Source organism: Arachis stenosperma, chromosome 5, assembly GCF_014773155.1.
Source record: "Arachis stenosperma cultivar V10309 chromosome 5, arast.V10309.gnm1.PFL2, whole genome shotgun sequence".
Classification (NCBI taxonomy): Eukaryota; Viridiplantae; Streptophyta; class Magnoliopsida; order Fabales; family Fabaceae; genus Arachis; species Arachis stenosperma.
In genome coordinates this window covers 129,468,147-129,495,057 of record NC_080381.1, presented here as the reverse complement: position 1 = coordinate 129,495,057, position 26,911 = coordinate 129,468,147, and the positions used below count along the sequence as shown (strand labels likewise).

Sequence of the window (26,911 nt, the reverse complement as noted above, 5' to 3'; positions counted from 1 at the left end):
AATCATTCCTCTTCTAATTTTCGATTTAAAATCGTCCTTAACGTTTTTTTTGTATTAAAATCGTCCTTTTTATTTTTTTTGGACAAAAATATCTTCACCACTATCAACATAATTACCTCTTCACCACCACCATTACCAACTGCCACTCCACCACCATTATCAACATCATCATCACCAACATCATCATTTTCAACACCCACTGCCACTCCACTACCACCAACGCCACCGCCGTCCCCCTCTCCCCTTTCCCCTCCCCCACCCCGCATCCCCTCTCCTCCCCCTCACTGCCTCCCCCTTCCCCCCACCCAGCGTTCTCACCCCTCCCCCCCTTCCCCCCACCCAGCGTCCCCACCCGTCCCTTCCCCCTCCCCGTATTCCCTTCCCCCACCCCCAATAAATCAACAAGCAGAAACAATAATATTTCACAACAAATCAACAAATTAACAAGTAGAAAACAACAAATCAACAACAATAATATTCACAACAAAAGAAGAAGAAATTCAGAAATTCACAGAATTTACAGAAAAAGAAGAAGTGGCGGACGGCGGTGCGGCGGAGGGTCGGCGGTAAGAAGAAGAAGAAACGGGTGGCGGTATAGCGGCAGAAAGAAGAAGCAGCGGGCAGCAGTGCGGCGGCGGGAAGAAGAAGCGGCAGGCGGCGGTGCGGCGACGGTGCGTCCCCCTTCTCTCCCCCCTCCACCCTCCCCCACCCCCTTTCTCGGCCCCCCCTCCCCCGTTTCTTTCTTTCTCTCTCCAGTCCCCACCCACCCCGCTTCTCTGATCCCTTTCTTTCTTTTTTTTATATTTTATATTTATTTTATTTTAAAATTTTATTTTATTTATTAAAATAGAGGTAATTTAAGAATTAAATTAAAAATTTTATTTAAAATGACGATTTTAATACGAAAAAAAAACGTTAAGAACGATTTTAAATCCAAAATTACAAGAGGGACGAAAAAAAACGTTAGAAATTAAAATCGTACTTATCCCTATAAAATATAATCAACAAAAAATTAAAATTTATTTAACAAAAAATATAATATTATTTAATTAATAAAAAGCATTTAAAACATACTCGACCATTGTAATAAATTTATTTGTTTTTATTTATGAATGTATGCAGCTAATGTGTATATATGCGTCGTCATAATTATTATTACTAACAGATGGTAAAGCATGTATAGATAGAGTCATAGAAATATTTCTTACCACCATGGTGTTCGAATGTTTTTAGCTCCAGTCTTGATTTCATAAAAGCCTGTTGGAATTTCCTTTGTTTTGTAGAACCTGAAAGACTTAAGTGGGCATTCATCTGCAACTTCTCTTGCCGCTGTCACTTCAATCTGCATTCCAATATTATTTATCAACTTACACAACACAGGAAGAGAAAAAAACACACACACACACATATATATATATATATACATATATAAATCAAGCATGTTTATATGTTAGTTTAGACGATGAAGTGGGTGGCTGAAATCTTCTCTTTAACTACTGAAAACTTCTGCAAAAAGATTCATTGTAAGTATGATTATTTAGAAATTATTAATATTAGGTTAATTTATAAAATTAAAGTGGATTAGACCTACTTTTATAGGAAGAAACAAGTAATATCTACTATAATGTTTGTATAGATCAATGTTAGGAAATCTCAACAAAGGTTTAAATAAGAATCTATCAAACAGCCAAAACATTAAAAATAATTTTTTTATAATTTATGCGATTAAATAAGTAATACCAAAAATACTTTAAACAGTAAATATAATAGCAGAAATTAAATAATCAGATATCAAAATTTTAATGTGAAAAAATTTTTAAAAAGAGGGACAAAAACCCACGGGACCTATTCCAGTAAAATCATCTATTATTAAAATAATAGATACACAAACAGTCTTTCTAGTAGTATTAAGACATCTCAACAATCAATAAGATACATTTTTAAAACTGATGAAATCAACATAAATCCTCCACAAAGTGGATATCTCAAATCAGACAAAAGAAAAGACAATATAACTAGTAAGTTATATCCTAATATTCATCTCTACACTAGAAATAACATACTGAAATAAAACAAATTTACCGATTTAATCAAATAAAAAATGAGTTACCCTTCTCTCTCAAATTTTTTCTTTTCCTTGGACGAATGGCGCTGCTTTTTTTTTTTCTTTCTTTCTTTAAAAACGAAAGAAGATAAACTCTCTCTGTTGGCTTAAACACACCACTTTCTTTCATTTATTTTTTTGTTTTGTTTTAAAATGGTTGTGCGGGTCTCACTTGAGATTGAGACCCACCAAAAATCAATACAACATAGACTTGAATAATGAACTTAAGATTTTATCAATTATTTCTTTAATCTACGTGCATAATTTTTTATGTTTGGTTTAGTGTTGGAGAGGAGAAAAGTGTATTTAAATATTTCTTTAATCTATAATATTTTAAAATGTTTTAAAAATGTGCATTTGGTTTAAGTTTTAATTTTAAAATGTGCGTTTACCTTAATTCTATTTAAGAATCTACTGCTAATTAATAAATTGTTGTATATATAAAACGAGATAATTATTTTAGAATTAAATGACAATTAAGTTCTTAAAGATTTGGATTTAGAACTAATTAGTTCCACAAAAATTTTATTTAGTACTTCACGATGACAAATGATAGACATGTTATATCTTTTTATCAATTTATCATGTAAAATTTAATAGTGGTACTTATACATATTGTTAACTATTATAACGTATCTATTTATGAAAGAATATCACATAGATAATAATTTTTAGAACAAAATTTTATCAATTTTAGTAGAATTTATGATAAATAAAAAATAATTAATAAATATTATATGAAAACTCAAAAAATAATACATAATTTACTGTCTACAATTATATAATTCGTATATTCATGTGACAACAACTAAATATATTGCCACGCTAAATAATAAAATACATTAACTTTATTTCATATTGTATTATCTATTGACAAAAAAAAGCATACATATCTACTTACCATTTATTATTATAAAAAATTTAATTAATTTTTTTAAAAAGACTAACTATTTTAGTCCAAATTTTAGAGTATATTTAGTTATCACCTTACTCATTATTTTATAGGCATAATTATTTTGGAGGGTTAAATATTTTTTTCGTTTTTAAAGTTTGAGACTATAATCAAAATCGTTTCCAATATTTTTTTGTTATTAAAATCATTCTCAACGTTATAAATATTATAAAATAATAGATTAATGATTAGAAACGTGATTTTTGCTATTATTGAATTGTTGATTTATTTTATAATTATTATTGTTGTTGGATTGTTGATGTAATTAGGGATTAGTGATGAGAGAAAGCATGAGTCTGGAAGAAAGAAAGAGAAAGAGACCATAATAATAAAGGGGATTGGAAGTTAAAGGATAGTGGTGTGCGAAAGTTTTTTATGGATAAAATAGTCAAAAAATATTATTTACGAATAAAAAAGATAATTTTATAATATTTTAAAACATTGAGAATAATTTTAATAAAAAAAAGTTTAAATTTAATTTTTACCACAAACTTTATAGATGGAAAAAATAATTAACCCTTATTTCAGACTTAGACGTGATACTGTTCCAAGTTCCAACTTTCCACCCACGCACCCCAAATTATTAAGAGCGAGAAATGCGATATGGCGCTTCCCACATGTGGAAGTGGAACACTGCTGTTGGCATTAATTTTGATTGATATGCAAATTTCGATTCTGCTTTGGCCTTTGTGTGTCTTTGTCTCATCCATTCCAATTTTCAATGTAATAAACATGTGATGATCTGATATACATTAATTTTATATTTTTTTGGAAAATATGGAAAGCTACGTACCGGGAAGGAGCAAAAGTTATTGTCTCCCGAGTTACTTCAACAAAATGGAAGCAAAGAATAATGATGAGTTACAGAAAAACAAATGTTAATTTAATTATGGTTTAAAGTTTTTCATTAAATATACAATTTTCTAAAAATGTTTAAATTTTTTATATAAACCTTTTTATATTAAGACTTTGATTAATACGTATTTTTAGCTACTTCTATTTAAAAAGAATTCTTTACTTTTCTTATTAAGTATTTCTTTCTAGTTTTAACTTTGTATTACATTCATTAATTTATATATACACTATACTGTTATATTCTTCAGTATTTATTATTAAAAATAAGAGATATTAATGGCAATCATAACTAAATATGAAAAAAGAAAATATACTCTGATTATTAATAAAGGGTATTTTAGCTATTTTGTCTTTCTCAAACTTTTGTATATTTCAATAAAGTTTAATTATTATCTTAATAATTGTGTATAACTAAAAGAAATATTGAGAATGAGAGAGTATAATACACAACTTTTTATATATAGTTTATTTTTTTCTTTAATTTATATATGACTTGAAATATAATATAAAATTTAAATAAAGATTTGGAAAAAATTGCTTCAAAAACATTGGTTAAGAATAAGAGAATAAAAAAAGGTTTTGATTTTTCTAATATGTTTAACACATAAAGACTTTTTTAAAATTTTAATATTTAATTTATATTTTTTTGCATTTAGCTAACACGTTTTTAAAAGAATATATTAATGTTACTAATAATGAAAGTTTTATTTTTTTTTAAGTTTTAATTTTAGTAAATACATAATAAATGTATTATTAAAAGTTTAAATTTCGAATAATATTTATAAAAAAATTTCAATTAATAATTTTATTCTTAAAATATAAAAAATTATCAGGTGTCTCTTCAACAAATAAAATAGAACAATATATTTATGGTACGATCAGGTTGTCCAAACCTCTTTCGTAGGGGTGTCAAAAATCCTAGAAAATGAGGATCCTCGCGGAGACCGTTTCAAATGGGCCCAATGGTGGAGAACCCGAGCAGGGATCTCCACTCCATCCCCAATAATTCTCCGAATTTTTGAACTTACTTAATAACCTTTATTTTATTTTTAATGTAGGAATTTTTTTAGTAATTCCACTCATTGAAAAACTCTAATTCTATTATTCAAGATTTTATTTTATAGAATATGATTTGCTATATTATATTTCTGGACTTATAATCTTGGATAAGATATGTTTGTGTGTTTATAATAATATTTTGTAATTTTTTTTATTTTTTTGATATTTTTTATTATAATTTTCATATGAATGTTAAAAATAAGGAAATAGAGAATGAGACTCCGTGGAAAATAAAGATGGAGACAATTATTCCCTATAGTGGAGAACAAGACGGGGACGGGAATTAATTCTGGGGGCTGGAGACGGAGAGTAAGAAAGCATCCCCTGCCCCGCCTTACTCCATTGACATTCCTATTCTTTCGTCATGTAGTAAGTCATGAAATGACAAAAATATCCCTCATTATATATGTTTTGACGTAAATACCCGTTGAAATAAACAATTTGTAAGCTCCTAGTTTAATAGTGAAGCAACAAAGAATTCTGCTGTAAATTGGCGGAATTCTTGCAGCATTCATCATACCATGGTTTTGGTTTGTGTATAAAATGCACCCTCAAGTATATACTCATATCCATCTTCTATATCCATTTCTTTTCTCAAACTTAAAATTTTTTCGCATTCAAACTCAATAACATTAACAATTTTCATCATGCACTAAACCCCAATTAATTCTTTAAATTGGGATGAAGATGGAAAAAAAGTGAAAAAGACATATAAATGATGATGTTTTTTTTTTGCAGTCTTTAATTGACTCTTGTATTGTCAAAAGCTCGTGAAAGAGGGAATAACTAATTATCAAAGAAGGTGAAAATAACATAATCATCATCCACCATTAAAAAAAAACTATTTTAATAAATTTTACATTTATTATTATTATTATACATAATTAATTTAAAAAATAAATTAATAAACATGTTAGCATATATATATATATATATATATATAATATATATATATATATATATAAAATCAAGATTGGGAAAATGTTTTATGTATAATTTTATTTTTTAAAAATTATGTTTCATTATATATAATTTATAAAAAATATTTATAAAATTTGAATTTAAACTTTTTAATTAAAATATAAAATATTTATCATATTAATTAACCCGATGTTTATTATTATATATATTTAACTATAAAAAAGTATACTAACAGACACATTATATTAATATTTTTTAAGTTAATTGTAATACCTGTTACTTTTATCAAGGTTTAAATTTTAATTTTAAATAATATACAACTTCAAAAATAGGTTAAGAAAAAAAAAAAGAATTCAATTTTCAAATTAAAAGACTTAACAATAAATAGAATCATATTAATCAAATAGCGCCTTAGTTTAAATGTGAGAATATAAAATTATCTAACCTTAGAAAAACTAGAACTATTTGGTTACCAGAGAAAAAAAAATGGATTATTTAAAGCACATAAGCAAGTAAATTATTAATTACTTTATTAGTTTTTTGGGTAAAGTATATTTTTTGTTTCTGAAATTTGACAAAAATTTTAAAAATATTCCTAAGTTTTATTTTGTTTCAATTTTGTTCAAAAAGTTTTCGATTTGCATCAAATATACCTTTGACGACTAATTTTTCAAAAAATTTAAGACCAATTCAACAATAATTTCGTAAGAACAACTCTCAACACAAGTAAATCAAGTATAATTTTCATGTATTATTGTTAGATTAGTCTTAAATTTTTTGAAAATTTAGCCGTCCAGGATATATTTGATGCAAATTGAAAACTTTTGGAACAAGATTAAAATAACCTAAAACTTAAGAATATTTTTAAAATTTTTGCCAAATTTCAAAAACCAAAAATATACTTTACCCTAACTTTTTTTTATAATTTTTTTAATAAAAATTTTATAATTTTAAAATTTATAATTAAATTCTTATATTAAATATGTTCAATAAAATCCAACTTTTAATATCTTAACCATTTTCATATATTTATATTATTATATCTAAACGATAAATATTAATAAAACATCATCTTTTGCTTAAATACAGTGAAATACCAAAACTGTTTCCTAAAATATATGTTAACCAAATTAGTATTTTTTTTTATCTAAATTCTAAGGTTCTGAAAATCAGTTTAAATTGGTCAAACTGTAAATAGCCAAATATAGTTCAGACCAAAATCGCCGGATTAAAAACTAATGTTGGATTGTCGAACCAATAAAAAATTGGTCGGTTGAACCGAATCGTAACCCTGCCAGTTTTTGAATTGTGTAAAAAACGGCTGCGTTTTGGTTGCTTAACCCTATTATCTTAACTTCCTAAATTCCTTAACCATTACCCCTCTCCTCTCCAGTCTCCACAATGGGCAGAAGCAGAACGCGAAGCAGCACTCACTTGGACGGTTGGACCTCGAGCTTCTGGCGAACTTCTGTGTAGCCATTACCGTCATCGCAACTTCCGTCCAGTCAATGTTAGCCAGCTCTGTTCGCGCAGTTACTTTTCGTTGCGCAGCCACCAGCTCTGTTTGATCTTCAAAAATCAATATCACCGCTAGAATCACTTTCCGTAGTGCAGCCACTTCCCGCCGACGTTAGGTCTATTCCAAATTTCCATCCCGTCAGCCACTATCTTGTCTCTTGTCAGTCACTGTCCCTGTTAGATCTGCTTTTTTCCTGGCTTCCAGTTTTTCTAGGTATTAATTTTTTTCTTTGTAATAATTGTTAGAGAATCATTAGCATCAATTTAGACCAATTAGTATCGTCTATATTTATATAGTATATCTGTATATTAATTATAGGATTCTATGCATTTATTACTCTGATTCATTTAGCACCTATAAATACCCCTTGTATATTGTACCTTTGATTATAACTCAATAATACACTTTTCATATTATTCTCTTAGTCTCTTGTTTCTAACATGGTATCAAGAGCTTAGGTTCCTTTTTTTTTTCAATGCATATTAGTTCATAGCCCCATTGTTTTTCTTTCCGGCAGTGTTCTTTGGCCTCCTTTTTCGTTCCCTTCTCGACGCTTTGGTTCGTCAATCCTGTAACCATCTTGTTCGCCTTGTCGCCGTGATTCCAACGCAACCGGAACCATCGCCATCCTCCGCCGGACGCGCCGCCACGCGCTGCCGAAAGACGTGCCACGACCAGGTTGTTCTTACTTCCAGATTCTACCCATGCCTCTTTGCTCTTGATTTTCGTCTTGTTTCTGACGCTTTGGTTCGTCACCTCCAACTGTAATCGTTTCGGGCACCCGTTCTCTAGCTGTCCCTCTGTTGAATGTCGCACATGCCACCAGAAAGGTCATATTAGCTACCATTGTACGCAACTGTTTTGCCATTATTGCAAACTCTCGGGACATTTGATTACTACCTGTCCTACTCGCCCACCACGTCCTGCGCCTGCTTCTACTGTTGAATCTACCACCACTGCTTCTCTCAATTCGTCTCCTGTCTCTCTATCTGATATTGCATCTCTTCTTCAACTCTCTCCTTTATGGTAATACCCTGTGCTCTTTCGACCCCTCAGGTACTTCTAAATGGTATTTTGACTCGGGATGCTTTAATCACATGTCTCCATTGTGTGATCTCTTCTCGTCTCTGTCTGCCACTACAAATGGACCTTCTGTCAATACTGCAAACGGTTCCCTCTTGCACCCAACACACAAGGGTTCTATATCCCAGCCGACTCTTAATCTTCCTGATACTTATTATATTCCCAAATTAAACTTTAATTTTTTGGTCAACTTGTTGATCTGGGTTTTGAAGTCACTTTTTCTGTTTCTGGTTGTCGTGTACAGGATCCTCGGACGGGATAGATCATCGGGACTGGACGTAAGGTCGGAAGGTTGTTTGAACTCGAGAAACTTCATATTCCTCATGTATCAAATCTCTGTGCTGCTTCTTCTCCCTCTACCCTTCACTTATGGCATCAACGTCTTGCCCATACCTCCTTAGGAAACTGCGTCCTCTTGTGTCTCAGGGTGTTTTAGGTTAGATTCCAAATGAATCTTTTGATTGCATTTCTTGGCAAAACTGCTAAAAACCTGCTTTATCTTTTCACAATAATGCATCTTGCTTGCTCTCCCTTTGATCTCATTCACTCTGATGTTTGGGGCCCCGCTCCCACTGCCTCTATGGGCGGAGCTCGATACTTTGTCGTTTCATTGATGATTATTCCCGTTTTACTTGGGTTTATTGATGACTAATCGCCATGAGTTACCCCAAATCTATATCAACTTTGCTACTATGATTAAAAGTCAATTTTAAAGGTCATTAAGGTTTTCAGACGTGATAACGCTATGGAATACCGTGATTCCAAACTCTTAACATTTCTTGCAGACAGGTACTTTGTCTGAGTTTTCTTGTCCTGGTACGTCGCAACAAAATGGTAGAGCTGAACGTAAACACCGTCACATTCTTGACTCCGTCGTGCAATGCTCCTTCTTCTTGTCCTGAGCGTACTTAGGGTGAAGCTGTTCTTACTGCTGTTCATGTTATTAATAGACTCCCTTCTTCTGTTCTTGGTAATGTTACTCCCTTTGAGGTCTTTATCATACCTCCCCCAGATTATAGTTCTCTTCGAGTTTCGGATGTGTATGTTTTGTGTCTCCTTCAGCCTCACGAACATAGTAAACTTGAACCTCGGGCTCGTATGTGTTGTTTCCTTGGTTATGGCACTGAACACAAGGGTTATCGTTGTTGGGATCCTCTCTCTAAACGTGTCCGTATATCTCGTCATGTTGTCTTCTGGGAGCATCACATGTTTTCTCGGTTCTCATCTTTTGAGTCAATCCCTACTACTCAGTCACCTCTGTTTACTAACCCCAATGTTGATCTTTTTCCTAGTGATGATTCTACAGATTCTATCTCGAGTGACCCTCCACAGCCTCCTGTTCTTCCGCCTTCTCCATCTCCCAATGATTCCAGACCGGACGATGATCCTGCTCCTACTGTCATGCCTCCTCCTCCGCTCGTTCTTCAAGGGTAAGGAATCCACCTCCATCTTCTTGATTATCATTGTTTTTCTACTATCCTTCATCAACATGAACCTAAGTCATTCAGAGAAGCCTTCACAAATCCAAATTGGCAACAAGCAATACAGGAAGAAATACAGGCACTTGAAAAGGCACACACTTGGGATTTGGTTGATCCTCCTTCTGCTCAGAAGTTAGGCAGGCACATATACAAGATCAAGACTCGCTCGCTGACCGGGGATTGGTTGCTCAGGGTTGTACGCAAGAGTATGGTATTGACTATGAAGAGACTTTGCTCCTGTTGCTCGTCTCACATCTGTTCGTACTCTTCTTGCCATTGCTGCAGTCAAAAAATGGTCTCTCAGTCAAATGGATGTGAAGAATGTATTTTCTTAATGGGATTTGAAACATATATGAAGCCCCCTCCGGGTTACTCTTGTCCCTCTGGCAAAGTTTGTCTCCTTCGCAAAGCACTCTATGGGCTTAAGCAAGCTCCCTCGTGAATGGTTGACAAGTTCAGCACTACCATATGCAGTTGGTTTCACTTGCAGTCCTCATGAGCATGCTCTCTTTATTCGTAAACGTGAACGTGGAGTCATTCTTCTACTTCTGTGTATGTTAATGACATTACTGGGGATGATGTTATCTCTGATCTCAAGGCCTCACTTCGAACCTTTGAGATGAAAGATCTTGGTTCTCTCAGTTATTTTCTGATGATGGCATCTATCTCTCTCAGGCTAAGTATGCTTCAGATCTTCTTGCTCGCGCTGGAATTATAGATAGTCGCACGAGTCTACTCCTCTTGAGCCTAATGTTCGATTTACCCCTATGGATGGCACTGTTTTGGATAATCCGACTCTCTATCGACAGTTAGTTGGCGGTCGTCTACTTGACTGTCACCCGACCAGACATCGCCTATCCAGTTCATGTACTTAGCCAGTTCTTGTCAGCTCATCGTACTCACTATGCGGCAGTTCTTCGCATTCTTCGCTACATCAAAGGCACTCTATTTCATGACCTTTATTTTCGCCCATTCCTCTTTGTCTTTTCAGGCTTACTCCGATGCTGATTGGGCTGGTGATCCCACTGATCGTCGTTCCACTACTGGTTACTGTTTGTTCTTGGCGACGCTCTCATTTTGGCGTGCTAAGAAGCAAACGTTCACTGCTCGCTCAAGCACAGAAGCTGAGTACCGTGCCCTCGCTGACACTGCTGAAGTTATCGGTTCGTTGGCTTCTCGCAGATCTGGGTGCTCCTCAGTCGTCCCCTACTGATGTTCTTTGTGATAACCGCAGTGCTATTCATATCGCCCATAATGATGTTGTTCATGAACGCACCAAACACATTGAGATTGATTGTCACTTTGTTCGGCAACGTATCCTTATTGATGCTATTCGTCTCATTGCTGTTGGAACACTAGATCAGACTACTGATATCTTCACGAAAGCTCATCACCCGACTCGTTTCCGGGCTTTGTTATCCAAACTCAAGTTGGTCTCCTTAGCTCCCACTTGAGTTTGAGGGGGGATGTTAGAGAATCATTAGCATCAATTTAGACCAATTAGTATCGTCTATATTTATATAGTATATCTGTATATTAATTATAGGATTCTATGCCTTTATTACTCTGATTCATTTAGCACCTATAAATACCCCTTGTATATTGTACCTTTGATTATAACTCAATAATACACTTTTCATATTATTCTCTTAGTCTCTTGTTTCTAACAATAATAATTGTTGAATAATTGATTATTTGTTGTTAGTTAACCTTGCTGTTGAAGTATTGATTAATTGTTGAATAATTAATTAATAATTAAATAATTGAATAATTTTGATTATTGTCTATTGAGATATATTGAGTTGGAGTGGGTTGTTATGATATTGTAATTGGATTGTATTGTTATTGGATTGCTGGTAATTTTAGGTATGGATAAAATTATGAGTATCAACTAAGAGATATTTAGAAATAATCATGCAGAGAATAATTCAACTTCAAATCTTATTGCTTTAAATCTTATTGTTTCAAATTTGCAGCAAGTTATGTTAAATTTTAATGAATAATGATAAATTTAGATGTTGGTATTTTATGTTTAGTTGGTTGTATTTGTTATTTGACTTTTAAATTTATATTTAAACGAGATCATAATATAGTTTATATAATATTTTTAATTTGGATAATGTTTTAAAAATTATATTAGACTACGATTATATTTTAATATATTTTATTTATATTTTATAATAAAATATTTTTTTTAGTTAAATTATAATTAAACTGATTAAACCAATAAACTAATAAATTAGAATATTTTGATGAGCTTTCAATTTTCTAAATTTAAGTAATATATTTAGAACGGATCTTTGAATAATCATGAATTATCCGTTATCTTTTTTCTTGGTATTTGTACCTGGTTGGTGTCTTCAAGATGATCCATCCAATCATGTATCATAAACTGAATCCAAGAAGCTGCAATCACATTCAATTGTTTGCCGGTGTCTTTGTACGTTCTACGCGCCAGAAGTTTTGTTGCTACCACACTTGGATCCGGCTTCAGTAACTACGTCCAAATAACTCATCATTATTGAATGAAACATTTGAAGTTAATTAATTATGAACTTATGATTATCAATACTATAAATAAGTAAAAATGATTTTTTATCCTTTTCTATTTTCAGCTTCCAATACTTCAATTCATTATGTCTTCACTTTTCAATAACTAAAAATATAACTTATTATAACCAAAATATAAAAGGGTAATAAGCATGCTAAAAGTGAATTTGAGTTACTAGTTGAATAGAGTATATTTAAACTTAAATAAAGATTAAAGAATGCTGAAAAGATTTTTAAAATAAAGATTCTTATTTACAAAAATAAAATTTTGAAATAATATTTAATAAAAATCTGTTAGTATATAAAATATTGTAAGAATATTTAAAAGAATAATGATTATAAATTAGAGCAATACTAGGGGGTCAGCAACTTTAGTATTTTGTAACCATCAATTGACCATTAATAGTGTTTTTAATGGTGTGCGATTACATCCAATGGTGAGAAATCACTCACTTTTCTTTTGATGGTTAAGTGCTCGCAAAAAAACATAAAAGTTGCTGTCTCCCTGGACTTTTTCAATATTAGAAATGTGTAAAAAAGAAATAATGAAAGGTAAAAGAAAACTGAAGATTAGCATTTAGCAAAAGCATTCCAAATTTTGTATAAAAAAAATTAAATTGATTATAATATTATGTGTCAAATAATTTCGTCGTCTATTACTTTTGTTATTGCACTTAGAGTGTTTAACCATATAAATTATAAAAGAAAATAATCTTTGAGAGTCTTAAACAAAAGTTTTTCTTTCACTATTCACAATCACATAGGATTAAATGTCAATTTAATGGTGTGGGGCAAATTTATCCAATAATAGAGTTGTGAGAGTGTCTAAGTATGAATAAAAATAATTAAAAGAAAAAATATAAATTTTTTTATTTAGTTAATATTAGTCAAATTTTTTATAATTCTAAAAATCCTCTTTTTGGTATGATTTAGCGTTAAAATTTCATAATTTAAAATTTAGAATTGATGATTTAAGATTTAAAATTTAAATTTTAAAATAAATAAAATAATTTTCAAAGAATGAGTTTATTTTAGCTAAAAAGAAGTTAATTCTCTATTAAAAAATATATATCATCTTGATGCTAGAAGTTATGTATCAAATGGAAAATTTTGTCTTTTGTCTAATTAAGAGCGAAGATATATATATATATATATATATATATATATATATATATTTTTTTTTTTTTATGAGGACCTTGTTTTTCTGATCAACAGGGAGAACATTTCTGCCAAAGAAAGAGCCTTGGCTTCCAGCAACTTCATTGAAGGGATCATTGTATTCTCCATCAGAAGTTCTGAATGCAAAATCAGAAGGGTTGAACCCAACACCCTTTGGTGTTGTTCCAACGTTGAAGAGGTTGTACTCTTCGTGAAGGTGCCTCCTAATCCCCAGATATATTAACCCCAAAATTACAGGTAATTGGTGCCAGATCCCTAACTTGTCAATGGAGTGTATAATCTGTAATAACTCATACAAAAATACAAATAATTAACCAAAGCTAATTAGAGAATATAAATATCCATAATACCAGACAAAATAATAAGAGTTTAATTTTAATACACAGACAATATAAAAAATATTTTTTTGGCTGACATTATATAATTAGATGGTAATATAAAATTATTTTTATACTGATAATATATCAAATAATAATAATAATAATGAGAAGAAGGAGGAAGAGGGAGTTAATGTTTTTTTACAATGAAGAGAAAAGAGTCGATGATTGTCATCTTAGCAAATGCTTCATGAAAGTCTTTATGGATGAATTGGTGTTGGAATCTTGTGGCTAGAACTTTAATTATTGGAGCCATTACTATAGACCACATGCTTGAACTAGCAAAGTAACACTACTCAGCACTGCTAATCACTTTGATGAACACAATGAATGTGTGTGTGAGTATTATCTTTCGCAAAGCTACCTACGTGACATACGTATTTATAATCACAATTCGAACGGGTAATAAGAACTTTTTTCTTTCTTTCTTTCTTTTTGTTTTTGGAGTAATTATTTAACTTAGTTTCTAAAAATTTTAAAATTACATATTTAGCTCCTAAAATTTTAAAATATATAAAATAGTCCTTAATATTTATTTTTATTAGACAATATTACTGACGTGAAACGTTAAAATTCACGCATATAATCGTTAAGTTCCATGTGTGTGAGTTAGACAAATCAATTCCTAAAATGAAACACAAAATAATTTTTAAAAATTTAAAAATCTTAAAACAATCTCTGAAAAAATCTAAAATTTTAAAATAGTCTATTTGAATATTTTTAATCTTTTCCAAAAGTCAATGTCTTATAATATTTTTGTTAATAAAAAAATAAAATATTATTAAAAAATATATAATAAATAAAGAATACAAAAAATAATAAATATATAGTAAAAGATAATTTTATTTATTGACACTAAAATATCATAAGAAATAATATTATTTAATAATTTATATATGATACTTACATTGAGATGATGTAGAAACCATAATAATAATAACTAAATCTAAGAGGTTATTAAATTATAAAGGTCATTATTTATATACCTAAACTCCTAATTAAGATATTAACACTAAATAAACTCAAAAAATTACTTTCAAGTGAAAAAAAAAATCTAGGTTTTCTTGACATCATTTCTAATTATGGTAGCACAAATAACTTTAACTGTAAGTCTATTTTATGCAATATTACAACAACTAAATTCTAACATTTCTAAAAAATATGAACAAAACACTTAAATTTTATTTACCAAGATATTTACTCTTCAAGTATTGCAAAAGTATTAAGAGTAATAGGTAGTTTAGATGGAACATTATTTTAAAATGGTGGTGGAGGATCAATATTTTCAGTAGATAAATTATCACATTAAAATATAGTAAAATGCCAATATTTCTAGCAGATGGAACCTTGGGTGAAAATGGTGGTGGGAGCCAGTATTTCCAGCATATTTTTTACTGAGTCAATAATAAAAGTATATTTTTTTGTTTTGATGCCTTTTTTTTTTTTGACGGAAATGATAGAATGACTTATCGAGGAGGAGAAGTCGTATATTTCTACTTCTTCAAAAAGTTATGAATTAACTTTTCGGAAAGTTAAAAGTTCTTTTTAAAGTGACTTTTCATAATTCAAAAGTCAGAAAAAGTAGCTTCTGCTACTTCTCAAACGGGCTCTTAATATTTGATACAATTTTCAAAATTAAATTACAACTTTTTAAGAAGTTATTTAAGAGCTTATAGAGAAGTTAAAAAAAATTGACTTCTTTCATAATACTACTATTTTTTATCATATTTTTATAAAATAAGCACTTTTAGAACTAAAAATCCAAATACAAAATAACTTATTTATAAGCTACTTTTCATATAGCCATTTATTATTTAAGTTATTTTTTCAAAAGTAACTTACTTAAATTGTTTACCCAAACTAGATTTTAATCTATTGGTTTGATTTGATTCGGTTCAGGCTTTTGGAGTCAGAATCGAAAACCAAACTAAACTAAATAAAAAATTGCAAAATTTTATTTTTTCGATTTTCGGTTTGTTTGGTTATTATTTTTTCAGTTCAATTGTTCGATTTTGTTTGGATTGAATCGATTTTAAACACTCCTATACACGAGAGTGCAAACAAAATAAGGAAAGAAAAATAAAAAATAAAAAAAAAGTGTTTAGAAAATATAATTTTCAATTTTTGTATAATATTCTATTAATATGCACCCCTCTTTCTTTTTTTTTTAAAAAAAAAGAAATTTTAGCTCACGTTGTTTGAAATTTTTTTTCTTTTTGAGAGACCGAAAATCTTAATTTAGTCCGTCTTTTTTAGTAAATCGGTCCAATGATTCAGTCTGTTTTGACATTTTTAGTTTAATTCTTAATTTTTATTTTCTAAATTTTAGTTCAACCAAGCCGAATTCTTAACCGTGGTTTTAAAAGTTGGATCGAATCGACCGATTGAACCGGTCTAAATGCGAATCGGCAGTGCAAACAGTTTGATTCTCAATTCATCACCGTTCATCAGAAAATCAGATGCAAACTGCTGAACCGCCCGGTTGGATCGAAACCGGAACCGGCCGTTTGGCTGAATTTCCGTTAAATTCGAAGCACAAAAAAAAAAAAAAAACACGAACGCGTGTGTGCTCCGTGCTGTGCCTCCCCCCATCCCTCTTTCGTTCTTTTCCTTCCTTCGTTATTCAGTATTCACTAATCAAAGAAAGAAAAAAAGTGAAACCCCTGGCTAGCCTCCACCACCGCCGAACGGAGTGAGCCACTGCCGCCGTCCGTGGTTTTCCGAGGCTTCTCTTTTCGTCCTGTCGGCGTTCTCCAAGTCCAACCCCCTGTTCGCTCTCTTCTTCCTCGCTCGGCGTCCATCGTCTTCGTCCTGCTCGCCGTCGTCTCGTCGCTCTCAACCGCTCTCCGTTGTCCCGTCGCGCACAACCGCTCTCCATCGTCCTGCTCTCCGTCGCGCTCAACCCTTCTCGAAGGTCAGTGGCAGTGCTCACTTGTTCTGCGTTTTTCTTTTTATTCTCTGTTCTGAAATCATTGAATGATTACAGGGGTTTTGTGTTTTTGTTGAATGATTATTTAATTATTAATTAGCTCTGGCTTTGCTGTGCTGCTGTGCTGTGTTTTTTACTTTTTGTTGAATGATTATTTGATTTCTGGCTCTGCTGTGCTGCTGCCGTTTTGTGTTTTTGTTAAATGATTATTTGATTATTGATTAGCTCTAGTTCTGCTGTGCTGCTGCTGTTTTGTGTTTTGTTAAATGATTATTTGTTTTCTGATTTTGTTATAATTTTGTCTGATTTAGGTTAGAAGAATCAAATTTCTGAATTCTGATATATGGATGTTGCTCCATATGATCATGTTTTAGGAATAAATATTAATTAAATTAATCCTTAATTCAATGTTCAGTATATGAGATTCACAGTTCAAATTGTAGGTGCTTTCGGTTGGAAAAGAACAAGAAATCTATTTTGATGCCCAAAACCATGGTAATGACATGAGTTTAATTTTGCTTCCTGCTACAGATGATTGATGATCAAGATCTGGGTTTCTTTGCCAATTTCCTTGGCATCTTCATCTTTGTACTGGTGATAGCTTACCATTTTGTTATGGCTGATCCAAAGTATGAAAGAAACTAGGGTACTATGTGGTTGTGATTTTCATGTTGTAGACTTACTATTTTTCTAATGGAAGTTAAGTTGATATAGAAAGGAACTTCATTTTGAGCATGTGATGTGAGTTTACTGCTGTATCTTATCAAAGACTTCGTTGACACTAGATGAATATTTTGTTCAGAAACCACTTTGAATGATTATTGATTAGCTCTGCTCATTGCTGCCGTGCTCGTTCTTCTCTGCTCACTGCTAGTACTCTGAATGTCACTACATTTTGTGCTTTTGGTATTGTTTTTAATCCAATGAAGGAATAGATGAATTGAATTAACTCAATTAACTAGATGAGTAGATGATCGTTTTTTTATTGGTTTGGTTAATTCAATGTTTTTTTTTTAGTTTTTTGTGACTATCTTAATGAGTTCAATAGTGATATAATGACTAATGAATGATAAATTGTTAAATAATTGATGAGATCAAAGGTTATATTAGATTTTGGTTGATGTAGTTTAAAGTTTATATTAGACTATAATTATGTTTTAAGGTATTTATTTATAATTTATTTATTATTTTATTATAAAATAATTTTTCTAGTTAGACCACGGTTGAACTGGTTGGACCAGTGAACCAATAATTAAAACGGTTCGATAACCTGTCCAGTTTTTAAAACCTTGATCTTAACTCAATTAAGTGGTCTAGCCAGATTATTTTTTTTTTGTTTAAGATTTGATTAGGCCGAAATGATGCGTAGATAATGTGTGGCCCTTAAGGGGGAGAGCAATTTTACCTAATTAGAATTTAGATCAAAGCTCTAGATTATTAGCTTAAAATCATACCTTTAAACTCCAAATAATTGACCAAAGATAAAATTTATCTATTATCTCTCTAATGGAACCTTTAAATTTTCAGCAGATTAAATTAGATGACCAGACAGTGTAAACATTTTAAAATCAACTTTAAATTAAAAAATTATCTAATAAACTGTGATTCTTACACCAGAACCGGCTGACTGAACCGGGCCGGCCTGGTTGAGAACAATTACGTAGTCTGGTAGGGCGGTAGGGTTTATGGCTTTATGCCACAGCATGCCAGCCGTCCTTCTTCCCCTTCTTTCTTACTTCATTGGCAGCTCTCCTCCGGCCTCCACCAACTTTCCAGCTTCTCATTTGAGTTATCTCCTTCGCTGCTCGACTACTTCATAGCTCCATCGCAGCTTCACATCTCCGCCTCCTAAGTTCTGTTGTTGTCTCCCTGTCGGGGTTCCATTGCTCTCTCTTGCTGCTCTCTCACTGGTATCCCCTCTTGCTCTTGACGCTGCCCTGCCTGCAGGTAGGCCCTCTGTATTTTTTTATTTTTTGATCTTAACTGAAAAGAAATATTGAATATATTTTAATGGTTGATTATATATGCTCAAGAAGATATATTTTAGAGAGATATTGATTTCTCTCTTATTGATTTATTTGTTATGCTTCATTGCTTATTGTGTGCAAATAATTTGTACTTCTTACTGCTTACTAGTGCTCAGTAATGTTTAACTGTTTACGTAGTTTATGATCTTGGCTTGATTATGGTTCTGGTATGATTGTTCTTTATTGTTGTGTTGGTACCAATTTTGTTCTTTATTGTTCTTGACTGCCTACTAGTTCTATTGCACCAACAAATTAATGGTCATTATGCTTTAATTTTAGACTTATATAATTAGTGACTATTATGCTTTAATTCCAATCTTTGGCATCTACTTGCTATATGTTTTCTAGGTGAATTTTCCCATGTTATGGAATAGTTGCTGTTGGAGATTTCGAGGTTCCAGACTTTGGCGTAGGATTAAATGCTTGGGATTTCGCCATCTTAATTTTTTTTAGTTTAGGCATCATCTTCCAGACCCGATATAAACCCGATCTAGACCTGGTCTTATTGTGATCTGAAAAGGATGAGATTTGTTCGGCTATTGGTAAGAATCTAAAAAATTGGTCCAGTCAAAATTTAGGGCTGGGTCTGGATCATAGTGCATACATTCTGGTATGAGAACGGGTAGGCCTATGTGGTACACCACACGTAACATATTTTGTGAAAAGTATACTTATGGAATTTCGTTAAATATGATATTTTTAGATAACTGGAAACATTAGGGTTGTAGGCAACATGAATCTAAACAGTTTTGGGACTGTTTGGTGAATATCAAGACATAGAGCACCGGTTCATTTTGTAAATGTTTTTATGGGACCATATATCTAAAGTCTAAACCCCTTTTTCCTTTTCTTCCCTTCTTGTTCTATAGCCCAAACGAGCATCCCTGATGCTCCTGCCACTGCTTGCCACCACTGTTGCTGTTTTTCAGTTTTTAAACCTTTCACTGTTTCACTCTTGTTCCCAAGGTACACATATTGTTGCATTTTTTATTTATTTGTTTGTTTGTTTGTTTTCTAAAGAGTCTTTAATACCAATTTCATCATGAAGTGATATCTTTTTTCCTACTTATTTTGTTAGGATGGTTACTGAAGGAACTGAAGGACCTAAATTTTCAGCAGATATGGCAACTCGCAAAATTAATGTGCAGAAGTTTGCAGAATCTAGAGCCTATGAGCTTGAGAGTCTTCAATCTGTTATAGCTGACAGAATAAAGGGTGATTATAGGAGTCAAAGAAACAAGAGAAGACGAACGAGTTCTTTTAATAGCAAAGCTGGGACAAGGAGAAAGAGGCAAAAGCTGGGAACAGGACATAATAAAACTTGTGGTGTTGAATTACTTTTAGGAAAGGATGAGATAAAGAAGCTTCCAAGTCGGCGCATGTGCCGGAGATATGAACTTAAGATGAACTTTGATAGTGGGTTTTCTACTTCTGGCGATGGAATCAAGAGGCTCAGAACTCATGTTTGGCATACTAAGCGGTTTACCATGACAAAACTCTGGGGCTACTACCTTCCTCTAGCACTTCAAGGAAGGTAGGTCATTTATGATGATGCTCCAATGTTGGAACTTGGAAGCTTGTTCATTTCCTGTTATACTGGTGTCTTTCACTTTTAAGCAAACATTTATTTATTTATTTTTTTCAGAATACAAGTTTAGTTCTTAAAAAGCTGTCTGTTAATGTCATGTTTGACATCAAATCATTCCTTGTTAGGACTAATTTGATGTCGACAAAAGACACTAATGAACCAATTTTATCTCAGAAATTGACATTGGTGGTCAATTTGGTAAATCCATGCTGCACAGTCAAAGTAATTTACTTTTCCATCTCGCTTTTTCCTTTCTTTGGTGCTACCTTTTTATTTCCAAGGGATAGAGTTGGGATGTATAATCCCATTATTTTGGAGGATGCCCGGGAAAAACTCCTAGGCAAATTAAGGATCAAATGTTGGAACCTCATGGGTAAAGGGTAATGGAATTGATAGAGAAATTCATAGACCTAGGTAGGATAGGAGAATCGATAAAGGTAATAGAGATGATGATAGAGATCATACTGAGAAAGAGAAGAATTCTGTACGGGTACAACTATTATTTGAACGAAGTTATAAAAATGCGATCTTTGTTGTCTACTAGAACAAACACTAATACCTTCTAATTTTTTTCGTCCCGAATGGGTGTTAACAGTTTGTTAAGGAATTGGAGTTTTGGGAACCTATTTCCTTACATACAAGGTTTGTGTCCATATTTTCCAGAGGAAAAGGTTCAAGGGCAGTCCTGAAAAGGCACAAACGAGGGGTGGTTGTGCATGATGCAAGCTATTGCACTGCTGTCCAAGTGGAAGGTCCTGAGGTATGTATATATATGTATGTATATTATAGGAAGAGTTTCAAGTGTACCTAAAACACCGGTGTTCCAGTTGTTTTAACCATTGATCTCAATTATAAAAAAAATATATTAATTGAAATCAACGGTTAAAATTACTGGAACATTGGTGTTCCAGGTACACTTGAAACTTTTTTTATATTATATAAACTTATCTCATTTTAGATTTAAAGAATAGTTTTTTTCTAACTTCGTATTTATACTTGCATACATACAATAAATTGCCGTTATAATCATGATTATGGTTACATGGCTATTAGCATTGTTGTGAAAAATTTTCTGTAAGATGTGAACAATGCGTCCACAATTGCAGTTTTAGAAATGTTGAACAGCGACATTGTGGCAGCAACTTAAGCCTTGATTCTATATCCAACATTTCACTCAAACTTTTGATTGTAAAATCTTCAATTTCATGCATGAAGTACAGAAACAGTTGCAGGTTCATGGCCCCCAGACAAATAATGGTTTAGTTACTTTTACTTTTGTTTCCTGCTGATTCAGTGATTCTTTTCTTCAGGACTCATTAGCTTCTATATTAAGAATGGTACTAGTGCCCTTCCGGGAAACATCTTCTCAAGATTTGGATGAATCAGTATGGGGTACCACTTGTGGAATGGCAATGGTCAGTTCATCCTATTGCTGATTCTGGTATTAGCTATGTTGATTTAGGGTATGCAATCAACCCAAAATTGAATCTTGTTTCTGTTTCGTGACGAAAGCTATATCAAGTCGAAGCACCAGTTTCTCAGCCAATTGGCCCTGTGACCTATATGTGGCGGCCAACATTCCAACAAAATATTAGTAGAGAGCATGATATCAGTGATGAATTAATGAAACATGATGTTGATTCAGCTGAAAGCCCAGATAGAATGAAACACGGTGCTTCATTTAGACAGCTTTGGGTGTGGATACATGCTTCTGCCTTTGAAGAAGGATATGATAGTCTAAAATTTGCATGTCAGAAAGAGGTTCAGTTTCTTCTTTTACTCCTCCCATGGACATCAGATGTTCTCTATTTTTCTTACTTTAATTTTGTAAATTGTATCTTCATATAGATGAAACAGGGAGCAGTGCAGTGAAATCCATTGGTTCTTGTAAATAGTTGTTTGCTATGTTTTGTTTCATTAAGAGGGCGAGACACGCACAGCAGTAGGTTGTTGCTTTGGAAAGTGGAGGTCACACTTTTCACATTCTAGAAACAGCCTTTCCAGATGCATACGTCCCCATCAGGTGGGAGCCATGTATGTTGGGCCAATTATTTTTCCCTTTATTTTTCATTTTTTGTTCCCTTGTTTCCTATTCAAATTCCTTCTTGTTGATGTCCTTGACACCTTATTCCCGTTATGAGCATAGTCAGGGCATAGACAAAATTTGGACTTACTTAAGCTCTAAGATACATGTGTTGGTAGTTTTTCATGGTCATTCTTTATCTTCTGTCTTCCATGCATAATTCTCCTATTCAATCCTTTTACATTACACAAGGCTCCACTTTCTCTTGGGACTTCCATTTCTTTCGTAGCCTTAATGATAGGGTATCCGTGGAACTTCTGATGGTTTTCTTTGTCACCTATCCCTGATAAAAGGATTTGGTCTATTGAAAACTCTGTTAGTCTTAGTTGTAAATCTTTCTTCCAATTTCTTACTCGTTCCTCCAATACAACTTCCTTCTACCTGGATAAACTTATTTGAAAATCCAAAGCGGCTTCTAAGGTCAAATCTTTTATATGGACAGCTGTGCTTAACATCTTGTAGGTTCGAAGGCCAGATAAGGCTCTCTCCCTTGATATGTGGGGCAAATTCAGACAAATTCACCTCTGTTTTTGCATTGCCCAATGCCTGTTTTCTTATGGAACAGTTTGTTTAGCATCTAAGGAATGTTGGGTGTGCCCTATAACTCTTGATAAATTTCTAGTGACTAGATTTGTTGGGCTTGGTGCTAGAAAAGAGTAAAAATTTTATATGGAGCTGTGCAATTTACGCCACTGTTTGGATTATTTGGTTGGAGCATAATAATGCATTTTTTAATGATAGATTTTCTGACAAACATTTCGTATGGGATTGGATGCATAGCATCTATTTGATGTAAAGCTCATGATCTTTTTAGAGGACTTACCCCCTTAGACATTTTGAGAGATTGGAAAGCTATGCTTTTACAAATATATATTGTCATTCAGTATGGATAATTTTGTCCGAGATTTTAAAATTTATGATTATTCTGTCTGATTGGCTTAGTGTGAAATATTTTAAAATAGTGTTATAAAGATGAAAATTCTCGTCGATTGACACACTAAGTTTGTTGTTATATGTTCTTTACCAAGGTTTTGATTTTGCTCATGATGTCGCAGAACTTTGCAAATTGGTATTTAAGCTGACTTGTAATTTCTTGTTGTTTAGATTGTGTGTTTTGCTGTTTAATTTCTCGTTGTTTAGATTGTGTGTTTTGCTGTTTATTATTGTTCAGATGGAAAAGACAGGCATCTCAATTAATTGCTTTTCGCTTGAGGGTGAACTTGCAAAGTTGGAGGTAATCGGATCAGGAGCGATTCAAATTCTTCAAAAGATGTTGCATCCTGTTACAAGGTTAGTTATTGTTTAATTTCGTCGATTTAATTCATGAATGATCTCGACTGGTTTTTATACATTCTGGCTTTTCAGTATTTCAGATAATCATTGTCCATGGGAACATGTGCCTACACAAGACAGCGTTTCTCAGAAGACAAGTTCATCCATATCAGACAATAAGGATAAGTTTTCTTCTGTTGCAATTTTGTCACTTAATGTTAAGGATCCTCGACAATTGTGTGGGAAAGGAACCATTTCATCAGTGGAGCCAAGTTCTGCTGAGGTAGTTAATGGCGCACAAGAAACTATTCATGAAGAGTTGGAGAAGACTAGTGAATTGGCTTCATCCACATGGTCCAAAATAGAAAACAAGCAGTATCATAATAATGATCTCTGGTATGCTAAATCTAGACGGTTGAGGACCCCATTGGCAGAGAGTGTGATTTGTAATGAGAAACACCACAAACGTTTGCACATTACTGCCTGGATGATGTAGATTCCAGGGAGGCAAACTCTTTGACAGAGGAGCAATGCTCAAGATCTTGCCCTATTTTGCTTGTAAAACATAATAGGAAGGAATTATTTAGAGGGTAACTTCTTTAGTCCTTTTTTTGACTTGTGATTATGCATTCTGATGCTTCTTGTCAACTATCAGGTATTACCAGTATTCTCTAAACTCTTACCTGATATTTGTGATAACTGCTTTAAGATATATAAGTAGGGGAAAAATAAAAAGGTATCATAAATTAAATGTCAGTGGCAACACACTAATAAAATACTAACTGTATCTGGTTATCTTCTAGGTGTTCTATCATACTTCCCTTAAGTTGGGTTAAGGCCTTCTGGATTCCACTCATCTCCTATGAAGCACATGCAATCGGTTTGCAAGAGATGCATTGGATTGCACATGAAGTAATAGTTACACCCTTCAAGACATGCAAAAAAATACTGGGGATTTTTTTCTTAAAAAAAAAAAGCCTTTTTTGGTATTAGTTATTAGATTTTTCATGAAAACTTTTTCTTTATGCAGATGGGATTGCCAGCTTTCCCTTCTGATTTCCCAGATTGTAAGGCATACTCATGCTGCATGTCAGCTAAAGCTGCTGCATTTGATAAAAAAGCCAAGTTACATCCTCCATCCAAAAGGCCTATGAGAGTTCCCATCTTACCTCCATGGGGTATTATTCATAGTACTCTCAACAGAAAAATTAATGCAGTAGAAACTACTGATGTTTCAACATTGGAAGATTTAACTGATCCAAATTCATTGCCAAAAAAGATTGACTCTGAGAATAGCTTGTTTGATGGAACTGTGGCAAGGACAGGTTCTGTGCTGACTAATTTCCTTAATGAAACCAAAGGTGGCCAATTGTCATTGTTTCCATATGCTGCGGATGGAGATGAGAAAATCGCCAAGTTTATAAAGGGTGAAGTAAACATTAATCCGAGCTGCCAAAACTGTTATTTCTGACCATAGGTTATGTTTCCTAAGAGTTCATCTTCGCCCTTTCAAGAAAGGCCTTTTTGAAGAGGGAGCAGTTATTTGTGCACCACACCCATCTGATACATATTTATTGACTTCATGGTAATTAACATTGTGCATTCCTATTTTAATATGTAATTTTTGTTGTGAATTTGATAAGCAAATGTATCTTGTTGGGGAATAGTAGTATATGACTATATGTTTTATCATAGGAAATAGTATCATTATCTGATATATGTTGCAGCATTGAGAAAAGTGAAGGACTTCAACTGCCACAATCTGCTTTAAAATCATACTTCAAAGAGGAGCATTCCTCCAAAAGATGGGAAATGCATGTACCAGATGATTCAAATGCCAAAGAATATCATCGGTGGCCTATCGGCTCCATCCTATTATTCTCTTAAGGCTATGTTTGGATCGTTGTTATTAAGGGGAATGGAATGGAGCCAAAAAGAATTTGATGGGCTGCCATGGTTTGGATTAATAATGTTATGATGGAATGGAAAGGTTAGTAATGGAATCGATTCCATCCTATTCCATTAAAGGCTTCATTTGTGGTTCTTCCCAATTCCGGCGGTTTATGATGGAATGATGTTTTATGCAAACAATGGAGTGGAATTTAAACATTATTCCTTTGGCTCCATTGCATTCCGCTCTTACATACCATCAATCCATACCTAGCTTATGATTGTGTTTGGCAAGTGTTTAAAGACGAAGTAGAAGTTTCTGTCCCTATTCTATCCCAAATTTTGAGTGGACAGAAAACTGGGCAGACTCTGTCCAATGACCTACATTTTGTTTGTCTCCTTCAAATATTTTTTGTTTCCGAATGTCGCTGTATTTATGAGCCAGTTATCAAATGGGGCCTAATATTCTTGAGTATAGAATAAAGCTGCTTACTGGGTTCTATGTCATTGCAGCAAGAGGCTAGTAGCAGGGGGATTTTGTGAGGCAGTTTTACTTGCTAATTTAAGAGAGGAGCAGTGGAAAGAGATGCGGCTAAGCGGAGGAAGAAGGATATTTACGTGCTTGTCAGGAATTTAAGATCTGTGGCATATCGACTTGCTCTTGCCTCTGTTGTACTGGAGTATCAGGAGAATGACACTAAGTTCATGTAAACTGTCAGTAAGCTTATGCAACATCGAAGAATATAACTTCTCTACATTTGAGCCCTTTTGAAGTATTGAGGATTGTTGGTGATATGATATGAATAGAAAAAGTAAACTACAATTTTTACCTACGAACGAGTATGAAAAAAAGAAACTAAAATTATATACATAGAAGATGAGTTTTACTTGACCAAATTATTCAAATTTTGAAAAATTATTTTAAATTTTTAAACTACCTTTTTTAATTTAATCTACCTTCAAATTTTAATTTTATCTTATCTCAATCTCTAACCCACTACCACTCTATTTTCTACTACTTTTTTTTCATTATTCCCCTCTC

At 32.7% G+C, this 26,911-nt stretch overlaps 3 protein-coding genes across 14 annotated transcripts in view; 2 read left to right on the top strand and 1 right to left on the bottom strand.

Moving 5' to 3' along the window:
- The window catches only part of LOC130979548 (alpha-dioxygenase PIOX-like), a 28,587-nt gene extending 14,183 nt beyond the window's left edge, over nucleotides 1–14,404 (bottom strand). The window contains exons 1-4 of the mRNA XM_057903010.1: nucleotides 14,226–14,404; nucleotides 13,720–13,983; nucleotides 12,322–12,471; nucleotides 1,209–1,342 (exon numbers count right to left, since the gene is read on the bottom strand). Coding sequence (XP_057758993.1) covers nucleotides 1,209–1,342; nucleotides 12,322–12,471; nucleotides 13,720–13,983; nucleotides 14,226–14,351 — 674 coding nt within the window. The 5' untranslated portion in view covers nucleotides 14,352–14,404. The remainder of the gene's footprint in view (nucleotides 1–1,208; nucleotides 1,343–12,321; nucleotides 12,472–13,719; nucleotides 13,984–14,225) is intronic.
- Nucleotides 14,405–16,655: 2,251 nt separating this feature from the next.
- On the top strand, nucleotides 16,656–17,980 carry LOC130981646 (dolichyl-diphosphooligosaccharide--protein glycosyltransferase subunit 4C). Of its 2 annotated transcripts, none has more exons than XR_009086972.1 (2): nucleotides 16,656–16,994; nucleotides 17,453–17,980. XR_009086972.1 is itself a non-coding variant. In XM_057905265.1 (2 exons), the coding sequence occupies exon 2, from the start codon at nucleotides 17,541–17,543 to the stop codon at nucleotides 17,652–17,654; it is 114 nt and encodes a 37-aa protein (XP_057761248.1). In that variant the 5' UTR covers nucleotides 16,656–16,994; the 3' UTR covers nucleotides 17,655–17,980. The 2 variants fall into 2 exon arrangements, 1 of the variants encoding a protein (XP_057761248.1); XM_057905265.1 differs by having other exon boundaries at nucleotides 17,541–17,980.
- Nucleotides 17,981–18,211: 231 nt separating this feature from the next.
- LOC130981644 (ribonucleases P/MRP protein subunit POP1-like) lies at nucleotides 18,212–26,702 on the top strand. Of its 11 annotated transcripts, none has more exons than XM_057905260.1 (10): nucleotides 18,212–18,956; nucleotides 19,906–20,002; nucleotides 20,115–20,570; nucleotides 21,288–21,384; nucleotides 21,935–22,039; nucleotides 22,137–22,385; nucleotides 23,879–23,997; nucleotides 24,073–24,891; nucleotides 25,010–25,564; nucleotides 25,707–26,702. In XM_057905260.1, the coding sequence occupies exons 3-8, from the start codon at nucleotides 20,116–20,118 to the stop codon at nucleotides 24,473–24,475; spliced, it is 1,428 nt and encodes a 475-aa protein (XP_057761243.1). In that variant the 5' UTR covers nucleotides 18,212–18,956; nucleotides 19,906–20,002; nucleotide 20,115; the 3' UTR covers nucleotides 24,476–24,891; nucleotides 25,010–25,564; nucleotides 25,707–26,702. The 11 variants fall into 11 exon arrangements, with proteins under 11 accessions (XP_057761243.1, XP_057761240.1, XP_057761238.1 ...); XM_057905257.1 differs by having other exon boundaries at nucleotides 19,385–20,002; XM_057905259.1 differs by lacking the exon at nucleotides 18,212–18,956 and adding an exon at nucleotides 19,248–19,578.
- Nucleotides 26,703–26,911: the final 209 nt, after the last annotated feature.

What these genes read in the sequence shown, in the direction of transcription:
- LOC130981644 (XM_057905255.1), top strand. Translation starts at nt 20,116, where the DNA reads ATGGTTACTGAAGGAACTGAAGGACCTAAATTTTCAGCAGATATGGCA. An exon ending in CCTCTAGCACTTCAAGGAAG is followed by an intron (nt 20,571 to 21,287) that starts GTAGGTCATTTA and finishes CATATTTTCCAG; the next exon opens with AGGAAAAGGTTCAAGGGCAG. An exon ending in TCCAAGTGGAAGGTCCTGAG is followed by an intron (nt 21,385 to 21,934) that starts GTATGTATATAT and finishes TCTTTTCTTCAG; the next exon opens with GACTCATTAGCTTCTATATT.
- LOC130981646 (XM_057905265.1), top strand. Translation starts at nt 17,541, where the DNA reads ATGATTGATGATCAAGATCTGGGTTTCTTTGCCAATTTCCTTGGCATC.